At 41.7% G+C, this 12,550-nt stretch overlaps 1 protein-coding gene across 5 annotated transcripts in view; it reads right to left on the reverse strand.

Annotated features, from left to right (window-relative positions):
• The window catches only part of FGD4 (FYVE, RhoGEF and PH domain containing 4), a 263,419-nt gene that overhangs the window by 15,750 nt on the left and 235,119 nt on the right, over nucleotides 1-12,550 (reverse strand). For all 5 annotated transcript variants that reach the window (XM_033222467.1, XM_033222469.1, XM_033222470.1 and 2 more), the window contains 4 exons: nucleotides 9,770-9,942; nucleotides 5,169-5,199; nucleotides 4,559-4,651; nucleotides 3,816-3,941 (listed from right to left, as the gene is read on the reverse strand). In XM_033222467.1, coding sequence (XP_033078358.1) covers nucleotides 3,816-3,941; nucleotides 4,559-4,651; nucleotides 5,169-5,199; nucleotides 9,770-9,942 — 423 coding nt within the window. The remainder of the gene's footprint in view (nucleotides 1-3,815; nucleotides 3,942-4,558; nucleotides 4,652-5,168; nucleotides 5,200-9,769; nucleotides 9,943-12,550) is intronic.

The raw sequence follows: 12,550 nt of genomic DNA on the forward strand, positions 1-12,550 counted from the left end.
AATAATTGTAATGCTTTACTTCTTAATATTAAAGTAAGAGAACTTTCCAAGGCCCCCAAACCCAATGAACAAACAAAACAACACACATACAATAAGCTGAAATTGTAACGGTGAATGAATGGAGCAAACAAAGCTCGGGTTGGACAGTCCTGGGATTAGGAGACAGTCCATGGGGCCTGGAGGACAAGGGTCTGAGACTTGGTCATTACGCCAAAACTTATGAAAGGAAGATGATGAAGTATCAACCAAATACGAGCTCACAATGAGAAGAGACTAATTACAGCAGAAAGCAAGTCTCCAGGAACTAGAATTTAGTAGAAACAACAGATTTGGAACCCTTGAAATGTCTTCAGCTACTGGCATTATTAGACACAAATTTGAAAATTACATAAGAAATGTTTGAAAACATAAAGTGGCAAACAACAAAAACTATCAGAAATGATCAGGCAGATTTGGAAGGAAAAAACTTTTGGAAATAATTAAAATTAAAAATGAACAAAACAGCAGATTTGCGACAACTGGAGAGTAAATGAACAAAACAGGAGATAGAGATGAATAAAATGCTATAGAGAGAGACACGGGGTAGAAAACAGGAAAGACATGGAAGATGGAATGAGGTGATGTTATATATATCTGAACTGAATTCCACAGGCAGAGAGTAAGAAAAAAGAAAAACAGATAACAGAAATAACATAACTTTTCCAAGAGTCCATTTCTGAATTATATAATGGAGAAAATACAACCTTCCTCACAGGGGAATTGAGAAACCATAAGCAACAGTATACACAACACACTTCAAACAATGCCTGGCACTGGTACATCATAAATGGTAACTGCTACTGTTTTTATTTCTGCTCCTCTCCCCTTCATTTCAACTTGCTTCATTTTTCTATTTCTTATGTCAATAGCACACTGCCATTTATCCAGTCACCCAAATCTTAACATTAAAGTCATTTCTGACTACTTACTCCCTGTCTTTCTCAGCTCTTTCTTCATTGAACCAATTCCCTTTAAAGCGTGATCAAATCTCAGCATCTTACCATGGCATCTCTAGCTCTCAATGACCTGATTCTTACCTATACCATTCCAGCCTCAGTTTTCTGCCAGTCTTGCAGTGCTTACTCCAATATCAAGCAGCTTGTGTCCTCCAATACATAACATGTGTATCTTCAGGGTGAAGCATGGTTCTTTAGATTATCAGGAAGCACCATCCTTTAGGCTGCCATGCCACCAAGGGAAACATTTGGGATCACAGCAATAGGTCTGGGTGCCTACCCTTATCTCAAACACCAGTAGAATTCACTCCATGTCATGCCCCACTTCCCTGTTTATCTCATATCCCAGGAAAACGCCCAGCTCTCTGGTTATTTTCTCAGCCTCATCCCCAAACATATTGCTCTGTACATAATTTTTTTTTGAGACGGAGTTTCACTCTGTACCCCAGGCTGGAGTGCAGTGGCGCAATCTCGGCTCATTGCAACCTCCGCTTCCCAGGTTCAAGCGATTCTCCTGTCTCAGCCTCCCGAGTAGCTGGGATTACAGGCGTGCACCACCATGCCCAGCTAATTTTGTATTTTTAGTAGAGACGGGATTTCTCCATGTTGGTCAGGCTGGTCTCGAACTCCCAACCTCAGGAGATCCGCCCGTCTCAGCCTCCCAAAGTGCTGGGATTATAAGGGTGAGCCACCGCACCCGACCTCTGTACATAATTTAATCTAGTTCAGTCCCCATCTCCCACTTTCCCCTCCATTGGGCCCTCTGGACCTTTCACTCTAGAATCAAACTCTTCCATATCCTCAGGTTCTTTTCTCTAGTGGAGGCTTTTTTTTTTTTTTTTCACTTCACCTTCTGTCACCTCTGAGACCTCAGGGCTGAGAACTGAGGCGTGTATTCCCTGACTCTTCTTGCCTTCAAAAACCCCTGGCAGCTCTGAGGCCCATCATCGTCTGGCTCTACCCATCTCCCCTACTGAGTTAGCATCTCCTCATCATCTGCCCCACACCCACTCACTCAGGAATTTCTCACTAACAGATCATAGTTCTCTGCTCTACCACAATGTATGTGGACTTCAACATTCACATGACAAGCCCAGCTCTGCTGCCTTATATCTCTGCTGCCAGCGCCGTGCAGTCTACCTTCTCTGTCCAATCTCATGGTCACCCCCGGGACTGTGTCACCACCAGAGGGTGAACCATATCTGGCATGCCAGGTTCACATATCCCATTTTTTTTCACCAACACCTCTCTTATTTCTAATTCATTGGCCCCAAGATGTCCGCTACCATACATCTCTGAACTTACCGAAATTATTCTGTCCACTGACCCCACCACTTTCTCATTAACCATCAGCCTGTTTCCCAGCTTTCCTGCTCTTTTTATCCAATTGAGACTTCTCTTATTCATTATTAACTCTCTGATGCAAGTACTTCCCTTCTCTTCCAGTGTTCTTCTTGTTATACTTACTCTAGATAAATCCTGCTATCTGCCTTCGCTGGCCTGAGTTGCTGTATCTTGTTAGAGAAAAATCACTGCCATTAAGCTGACTAGTGTCCCTTTAAATTTATAACTGTAAATTTCTAACAGGTGCCCAAGTCCAGCTTTGTTTCTCTACTAGGCTCACCTTTCTCTGCCCAGAGAAAATTTTCACACTTAGTCCTCTTTCTTGAATCTCCCCATCTCTTCCTCCTTCCCCTTCACTTTCAACTGATGACTCTACTTCATTCTTCAGTGAACATACAGACATTGCACCTAAATGGAGTCAGGTGCGGTGGCTCATGCCTGTAATCCCAGCACTTTGGGAGGCCGAGGTGGGCAGATCATGAAGTCAGGAGTTCGAGACCAGCCTGGCCAACATGGTGAAACCTCGTCTGTACTAAAGATACAAAAAATTAGCTAGACATGGTGGTGCATGCCCGTAATTCCAGCTACTTGGGAGGCTGAGGCAGGAGAATCACTTGAACCCGGGAGGCGGAGGTTGCAGTGAGCCGAGATCACACCATTGCAGTCCAACTTGGGCAATAGGGTGAGACTCTGTCTCAAAAAAAAAAAAAAAAAAAAAAAAAAAGGTATTTAGCTGGGCGTGGTGGCTCACGCCTGTAACCCAGCACTTTGGGAGGCCGAGGTAGGCGGATCACCTGAGGTCGGAAGTTCAAGACCAGCCTGACCAACATGGAGAAACCCCATCCCTCCTAAAAATACAAAAATTAGCCAGGTGTGGTGGCGCATGCCTGTAATCCTAGTTACTAGGGAGGCTGAGGCAGGAGAATTGCTTGAACCCGGGAGGCGGAGGTTGCAGTGAACCGAGATCACGTCATTGCACTCCAGCCTGGGCAGCAAGAGTGAAACTCTGTCTCAGAAAATAAAGAAAAGAAAAGGGGGGGTTGAGAAAGAGCCGATAATCAATAGAGACAGGGAGAAACTTCAGACAGTGAAAGTCTATATGCAAAGATCTTAAAGCATCATCTTAAATACCAACCCCTCAGATAGGTCTCTTTTTCTAACCAAAATTGGTTCCAAATCTTCCTCTGTTACTAATACTGTCCATTTTTAACTTCTCAATTGTTTTATTTCATCTATAGTAATTTGAAATTCTTATTTTTCTGTCTTCTCCACTACAATGTAAGCTCTGTAAAGCCAGGGAACCTTTTGTCTAACGTTTTTTCTCCGGGGCTCAGCACAGTTCTCTGCACATAGTTGGCACCAAAATAAATTTATTAAGTGATTTATTGAAAGTCATTTTTTTGTATGTCCTAAGTTGATGACTTTATATCACTTATATAGTTACTAGCAACCTAATGATCAAGAAATCTCACTTACATATCCACATGCTCGACAATGATGCCTCCTTCGTGTCAGTGCATTGAAAGGCTCTTTACATTTCATACACATTGTCACTTCATTATCTCGGATCCATCTTGGGGCTCTTTTCCCTAGCTCAGCAGTCTAAAAAGGGAAGAAAGATTCAATTTTAATAGAAAAAAACTATAATTCCCTTTTATTATTATTTTTTGAAAGAACTTTAACTATATTGCTCAAACCATGTTCTGAAACTCAAGAACAAGGCCGGGTGCGGCGGCTCACGCCTATAATCCCAGCACTCTGGGAGGCTGAGGTGGGCAGATCACCTGAAGTCAGTAGTTCGAGACCAGTCTGGCCAACGTGGTGAAAACCCTGTCTCTACTAAAAACACAAAAATTAGCTGGGCATGGTGGCATGCACCTATAATCCCAGCTACTCCGGAGGCTGAGGCAGGAAAATTGCTTGAACCCGGGAGGCAGAGGTTGCAGTGAGCCAAGATTGCGCCACTGCACTCTAGCCTGGGCGACAGAGCAAGACTCTGTTTCAAAAAAAAAAAAAAAAGATAAGAAAAATTCAAAGAAGTTCAAGTAGAATGAAAAGTCACTCACTATTGTGTTCATCTAAGAAAGAATGAGATTCTGTCTAACCAGCCAGTTCTGACATTGTAAAGGGAAAAGGCTGGAGAACAAAATGATTAGACAGATCTTCTGCACCTGCAAAGATATGAAAGAGCTTGAAGTTAAGAATTTAATTCAACTCACAGAAACCTCTGAGTGAATGTCATTATCCTTTGCAATTGCATTTCTGAAGGTTTCATGCCTTTGATGAAAAGCATCGATGGTTTCTTGAAGGGCCTAAAGTATAAGTAAAATTCAAAGCACACATTAAAGTTTCTCATATAAACCAACGAATATACTTTATCAAACAAATATCTATGATAGGAATCATTTTGAAAATTAAGTGAACCTGTTCTGATGACTGTATATTAAAACACACACAACAATATATGCACATTTGTATACACAAAGATGTTACTAAAAAACAAAAGTGAAAATAAGCTGGGCGCGGTGGCTCACACCTATAATCCCAGCACTTTGGGAGACTGAAGCAGGCAGATCGCTTGAGCTCAGGAGTTTGAGACCAACCTGGGCAACATGGCGAAACCTCATCTCTATGAAATACAAAAAAAAATTAACCAGGCATGGTGGTGCATGCCTATAGTCCAGCTACTCGAGAGGCTGAGATGCAAGAATTGCTTGAGCCCAGGCACAGGCTGCAGTGAGACATGATGCACCACTGCACTCCACACTGGGTGAGAGTGAGATTCTGTCTCAAAAAAAAGAAAGAAAAGGAAATAGAAATGAGGCGTACCTTGATCCATTCTTCTTTGTCTTGTGCAGAACTAAAACAAAACAAAATTAAAGTGAATGTAAAGAACATTAATGATTCACAGCCGGTGAATAAAACTATGTTTTCATGTTGTCCCAACTTTCTGGAAAATTCAGGGATGTTATGGAAGGAATTATAACAAAAATTAATCTCTGGCAATTAAACAAATAAAAATCTTAAAAACAGGTTCAGATTATTCACTGACTTTGGTACACATAAAAGTTGATGGGGTTAGTTAGGTTTAGCTTCCATTAATATACTGTCCAGACATGAAGTCTAATCACCATCATCCGGTTAGATATATCAGGTGACTGTATATATAGCATTACACTGAATATACAACAGCTAATCTTCCAGTTTTCTAAAACACATGAAGGCTACTAAAGGCTACTAATCACAACCCATCTTAGAAGAGATAGTAATTATCTTTGAGAATCTAAAATATCTCCGTAAAGCCTTAGGGAGCTATTTAACATTTCCTTTGATAAACAATTTAATTTTATTTTCCAGTTCTTAGAAGGCTTTAGGCAATACCAAACCTAACCCCTTTTAGATAAAGAAAAGCATATACAAATTTTAAATGCCTGTAGGAAGGAGGTGTTACAGATTAAGAGACCCCAGTGTTTAGTAATTATCCTCAGAAAACAAATTTCCTTGACTGTAGTCAGGTTCCCTTTTTCCTATAAGGCAAACGTTATTTCCTCTTTCTTGCAGGTAGCTTATGTTGCTGGCTGCTGTCACATACCACGTTTGAAAAATCCTCTTTAGTGGAGTCTGAACTGGGTAAGATCTCCAAATTGAAAAATTCTGAAGAGGATGAAAGAGTGTGCTCTATCTGTTTGTATGTGCTTGGTAGAGGGGCTAAGTTTGAATTCCAGCCTGAAGGTCACCTGCCTGCCCATAGGTATGAAATATGCATGAGGCTAGCTGAAGGATTGTTTCTGTGTCACAATCTATCTTTCCAGCAAATTGATTATTGAACACCATGATGTGCCAGGAATGCTGCTGGAATCTGTGTCCGCCAAGTGGAAGCTTCTGCTCATTGTTCACCTGGGGGCTTCAATCTTGCTTCTCAAAATTAAAAAAAAAAATTAAACATTAAAAAACTCTCCCTATTGCTCTGCCTTGCCACCACAGCTCTGTTGCCCTGGAAGCACAATTATTTGCTAGCTGCTTTTAGCCTTTCAAATGCAGAGAAACCCAACAAGTCTTTATAGCTTTTCATTTTAGTTTTTAGTTATGGTAGATTGTTTTCCCCTTTCTATTTTTATTTCCACTTAGCAATAGAAAACCATAATGGTATTCTGTATATAAAACAGAATCCTTTTTATCTTTTTGAAAGTAGAAGAAGAAGCACAAAAGTACTTCAGTCTTGAGGCTGACTCACACCTTAGCAAGAAAAGTGGGGTAGTTTTTTCCCAGTTAGCTTCAGAATCAAATACTCTTTCAGTATCTCCAAATATATACCCAAGTTTTGATTCCAAATAATTCCTACGGCACTCTGACTTTCTTGGAACTTCAGTGTTTCTCCCATTCTTAACAGAGCATGATAGGCTGGGTGCGGTGGCTTAGGTCTGTAATCCCAGCACTTTGGGAGGCTGAGGTGGGCGGATCACCTGAGGTCAGGAGTTTGAGACCAGCCTGGCCATGGTGAAACTCCGTCTCCACTAAAAATAAAAAATTAGCTGGGTGTGGCGGCATGTGCCCATAATCCCGGCTACTCTGGGAGGCTGAGGCAGAAGAATTGCTTGAACCTGGGAGGAGGAAGTTGCAGTGAGCTAAGATTGCACCACTGCACTGCAGCCTGGGTGACAAGAGTAAAACTCAGCCTCAAAAAAAAAAAAAAAAAAAGCATGATAGATCATACGGAAAGTAATCACTTAATTCAGATGTTCAATATCACCATATAAGCACAAATATAACTAGAGCAATGAGATTAGGTAAATAAAATTTTTTTGACAGAATAACCATGTTTCCAACAAGAAATGGAAGGTATCCAGTACTGTGTGTTGAAATGTTATAAAGTGATGACTGCCTGTACTTAAGAAAATTCCTCACCAATTAGCCCCATCTTGATGAGAAAATAGCCCAACTGGCTAAAGGAGGACTGAAAGTAGGCATTCAGGCAAACTAAGAAACTTTAGAAATATCTCCCCTGTAGTTAGACACATCTCTTGGGTTTGCAGATTGGAAGTGTGCTGAAATTTCAGAGTCAGCAATGCCTTCATTCTTTCTGCAATGAAAACTATGATGATCAGAACTATTGATGAGGCTGGGTGCGGTGGCTGACGCCTATAATTCCAGTACTGTGGAAGGCCAAGGCGAGTGGACCACCTGAGGTCAGTTCGAGACTAGCCTGGCCAAAATGGCGAAACCCCATCTATACTAAAAATACAAAAGTTAGTCGGGCTTGGTGGCAGGCACCTATAGTCCCAGCTACTTGGGAGGCTGAGGCATGAGAATCACTTGAACCCAGGGTATGGAGGTTGCAGTGAGCCAAGATCATGCCACTGCACTCTAGCCTGGGCAACAGAGTGAGACTTTGTCTCCAAAAAAAAAAAAAAAAAAAAAAAAAACTATTGATAGTGTTCCCAGTTGCCAGGGCCATTAGGGCCATTAGCTTAGCTCAGCAAATCAACCAGAGTGAGGACTCAGTCAAGAGCCTTCAGCAGAGCACCATATATTCTGCCCTTGGGTTTGAGGAGCTAGGGCCCAAACCTACCATGAGGTAGGGAAACAATGACACTCAAAGGCAAGTTTCAAATGCTACCTGCTCCCTAAGGAAAAGGAAGTTCAGTATATATTCTCTGTGGAAAATCAAAGAATGGGCTGTTTCTTCAAACTTTCCCAGCCTGCCCACATTCCAAAACTGTAAATTCACCAATTCTTGGACTCCCTGGGCACAGATTCCTGTTAAAATGATTTATTCTCTTTTTAAAATCTAAAATTTCAGCTTTTAAGCAGTTACTAAGTACAAATATTCAGGGTATATTCACCTGAGCAGCCAGAAGCATAAGCTAATGGTGGAAAGGACCAGAAGAATATTCTGAGTCTCCATGGATTCTGGGATATTGACACCACTAGAGCTAGGATCAGTTCTTCACCCTCTGCTCTGTGACCCCCTGAAGCATCTAAATTTTTACCAGGCCATGCATTAGAACAATAAATGGATGACTTCTTCTTCTTCTTATTTTTTGAGACAGAGTCTCACTCTGTTGCCCAGGCTGGAGTGCAGTAATGGGATCATGCCTGGCTAATTTTTGCAGTTTTAGCAAAGATGGGGTTTTGCCATATTGGCCAGGCTGGTCTAGAACTCCTGATCTCAAGTGATCCTCCCACCTCAGCCTCCCAAAGTGTTGGGATTACAGGCGTGAGCCACTGAGCCCAGCTTGGATGACTGTTTTCTAAAGCAGGTATTTCAAAACCTGACAGCACTCTGTATTCCAGGGGTTCATGCATGAGGTAGCTCTGATCAACTGCAGTGGTTCTCATGGACTTTTTATCCTTCAAAAATGGTTACGGGCTGGGTGCAGTGGCTCACACCTGTAATCCCAGCATTATGAGAGGCTGAGGCGGGCGGATCACCTGAGGTCAGGAGTTCGAGACCAGCCTGGTCAACATGGTGAAACCCTGTTTCCATTAAAAATACAAAAATTAACTCGGGAGGCTGAGGTATGAGAATGGTGTGAACCCGGGAGGCGGAGCTTGCAGTGAGCCGAGATCAGGCCACTGCACTCCAGCCTGGGAGACAGAGCGAGACTCCGTCTCAAAAAAAAAAAAAAAAAAAAAAAAAATTTGCCAGGCGTGGTGGCAGGTGCCTGTAATCCCAGCTACTCAGGAGACTGAGCCAGGAAAATCGCTTGAACCTCGGAGGCAGAGGTTGCAGTGAGCTGAGATCGTGCCATTGCACTCCAGTTTGGGCAACAAGAGTGAAATTCTGTTTCAAAAAAAAAAAAAGTAAGAAAAAAAAAAATGGTTATGAGGCTAGGGAATGTTAGCCAGAACTCCAAACCTTTCTCTCCCAATAAAAATATAACAAGAGCCATACCTTCTAGAAGTCCTGGTTGTCAGAGGCCACCTGAGTCCCTAATGGCTCCCTTCATGTATTCTGCAACTATGGTGGGAGAAATTTTACCCTTACCACCCTGCCTCTTATGAACATTTCTTTCCATTCAAGTGCCCCTAAGGCCCTAAAATGTAGAGTATCTGAAAGACTCAGAGATTAGCATGGAATAACAAGCATCAATAAATATTTGTGGACCAAAAGGAGGGGTGGAAGGATTAGGAGAGAACCTTTTCCTGTAAGTCAAGGTACTGGCTTGATGGCAATAATTTCATCCTCTGAGTACCCTGTATTTCTGAAGAGTAATCAATTTACTGAATGCTTACTGTTTACAAACCACTGTCTTAGGCACTATGGAGGAATTGAGAGAGAGGAGACATGACTCCTGCTTTTTATATCCAACCAGAGTCCCAGAGATCTGCAGTATTCACTTGGGGAAAACCCTCAGAGCCATTCTGTTCTAACGATTTATTCTGATGCTTGCTTTTGGAAAGCAGTGTGATAGAAATGGTTCCCTTACCTGGCCTGCAGTTCCAGTGTTCTCTCTTTCCCAGATACCTGGAAAGTATGTGGATATTCTTCATTTTGAGTCTCTACAATTTTCATTCCATCAATGCCAACCCTGGTTCGAACTGTGAATTTAGAGCCTACCAAGCTGAATCTGGGCACACAGTACAGCAACATGTTGTTGAACTGCAAGGAAGGAGAACATATATCAGTAAAGAAAATAAATAGGGGAAACTGATCAGTGATTTTTTTTTTTTTTTTTTAGACGGAGTCTTGCTCTGTTGCCCAGGCTGGAGTGCAGTGGTGCAATCTTGGCTCACTGCTAGCTCTGCCTCCTGGGTTCACGCCATTCTCCTGCCTCAGCCTCCCGAGTAGCTGGGACTACAGGCGCCTGCCACCACGCCTGGCTACTTTTTTTGTATTTTTAGTAGAGATGGGGTTTCACCATGTTAGCTGGGAGGGTCTGGATCTCCTGACTTCGTGATCCGCCTGCCTCAGCCTCCCAAAGTGCTGGGATTACAGGTGTGAGCCACCGTGCCCAGTCGGAAACTGATCAATTTTAAAGGCAGCCCTAGACAAAAATTCTAAGTACTTTCTAGAGAACCCAGTACTTTCTGCATGAGAAAAATTATTTTCTAAAACATTGAGGTTTATGCTTGTATAAAAAATCATATTCTCGCACTTTGAAAAATATATTTCCCATTCATGACTCATACATATTTTATTGATATTCATTTAAATCAATAATTTTGTACTACTGTACTAAGCAAATTAGTTCAATAAATTCACAACAAATTACTAAGGACCTTTGATACGCCAGGAGCTTAATTTCTTAACCTTTTAAGTTCTTAAACACAAGAATTTCTCATTGATGTATCTTAGAGGGCAAATCTAAAACTAGGTGTTAGAAGAAGAGAGTAATATTTAGCAATTATTATTACATTTGAGATAGGGTCTCACACCGTCACCCAGGCTGCAGTACAGTGGTGCAATCATAACTCACTGCAGTCTTTAACTTCTGGGTTCAAGCCATCCTTCTGCCTCAGCCTTCTGAGCAGGCAGGACTATAGAAACACACCACCATGCCCAGTTAGTTTTTCTTAGTAGAGATGAGGTCTTGCTATGTTGCCCAGGCTGGTCTTGAACTCCTGAACTCAAGCAATCCTCCTGCCTTGGCCTCCCAAAGTGCTGGGATTACAGGCCTGAGCTACCACGCCTGGCCTCAATTAAAAATTGTTTTTGTAGACACAGGGCCTACCTATGTTGCCCAGGCTGGTCTTTAACTCCTGGCCTCAAATGATACTCCCACCTCTGCCTCTGGAAGTGCTGGGATTATAGTGTGAGACATAGCACCTAGTCAGTAATTTTTTTTTTTTTTTAACTGGACTGTTGAATGTTAAGCTTTTAAAAAAGTAGCCTATTTATTAGTTTGAATCTCATTAGAACATGTGGGGTTTGGACATTAAACCCTACATAAAAAGCAAGCCACAGGGCCAAGGTCTCTGTGATCCCACAGTGCTCTTGAATAGTATTATGAATCCTTAATTCTTGCTTAAAAATTTACCACATATGGGCCAGGCACAGTGGCTCACATCTGTAATCCCAATACTTTGGAAGGCTGAGGGGGGTGGATCACCTGAGGTTAGGAGTTCGAGACCAGACTGGCTAACATGGTGAAACCCTGTTTCTACTAAAAATACGAAAAACTAGCTGGGCACAGTGGCGTGTACCTATAATCCCAGCTACTCGGGAGGTTGAGGCAGGAGAATCACTTGAACCCAGGAGGCTGAGGTTGCAGTGAGCTCAGATCGTGCCATTGCACTCTAGCTTGGGCAACAAGAGCGAAACTCCGTCTCAAAAAAAAAAAGAATTTACCACATATGAATTTTCTGAAAAGCCATCAGTTTTATTAGAGGTCTTTAAAGGCAGAGCCTTATTCTTTACAAGATATACCTTTAAAAATGAAGACTACCCCTGTCTCTACAAAAAATACAAAAATTAGTCAGGTGTGGTAGCACGCACATATAGTCCCAGCTACTCAGGAGGCTAAGGTGGGATCCCTTGAACCAGGGAGGTAGAGGTTTCAGGGAACTGAGATCACGCCACTGTACTCCTGCTTGGGTGATAAAGTGAGATTCCATTCAAAAAAGGAAAAAAAAAAAAAAGCATGGGCTATTAATTGCATGAAAAATGGTATGTTAGAAGGCTGACACGATAGAAATTCACTTTCAAAGACTTTATGAAATCATTTAGTTCACTTTTGACTATGTTAAAACATGCAAAGAAATACAACCCTAAATATTTGTGTTAATTTGAGGGCAGATTCCTGAGAGAAGGTCTATACTTATCTTCTTCATATTTATTACTTCTCAAGTTGTTTCTAAGGTTACATGTATTTTCTAAGACCAGAGCAATTAGGGAATAAAATTGCTTTAAAATTTACTTTCCCAATAGCATGTGGGCTAAATTCAACATGGTTTTTATTTAACTTGCTTCATCAAGATTTCTCAATTTATTAATTCTTCAAATTTTCTCTAAAATTTTACTTTCAGCTGAGTACTATTATTAGCAGAGGCTCTGAAGCCAGACTAGAAGCTCTCAAACCTTCACTCTACCTCTTATGAGCTGTGCAAACCCTCATGCCTCGAGGTCATTATCTGTAAAATTCATAGGTTGCTGAGATTAAATGGAACAAATGTGAAGTATGTAGAACAGTGCTTTGCACAGACTAAGTGCCTAAATTCAACAAGTCTTCTCATTTTATTCTCCTTGGGACTTGAGTCTAGATCCGTCC

This window comes from Trachypithecus francoisi, unplaced genomic scaffold (genome assembly GCF_009764315.1).
Source record: "Trachypithecus francoisi isolate TF-2019V2 unplaced genomic scaffold, Tfra_2.0 Lachesis_group11, whole genome shotgun sequence".
NCBI lineage: Eukaryota > Metazoa > Chordata > Mammalia > Primates > Cercopithecidae > Trachypithecus > Trachypithecus francoisi.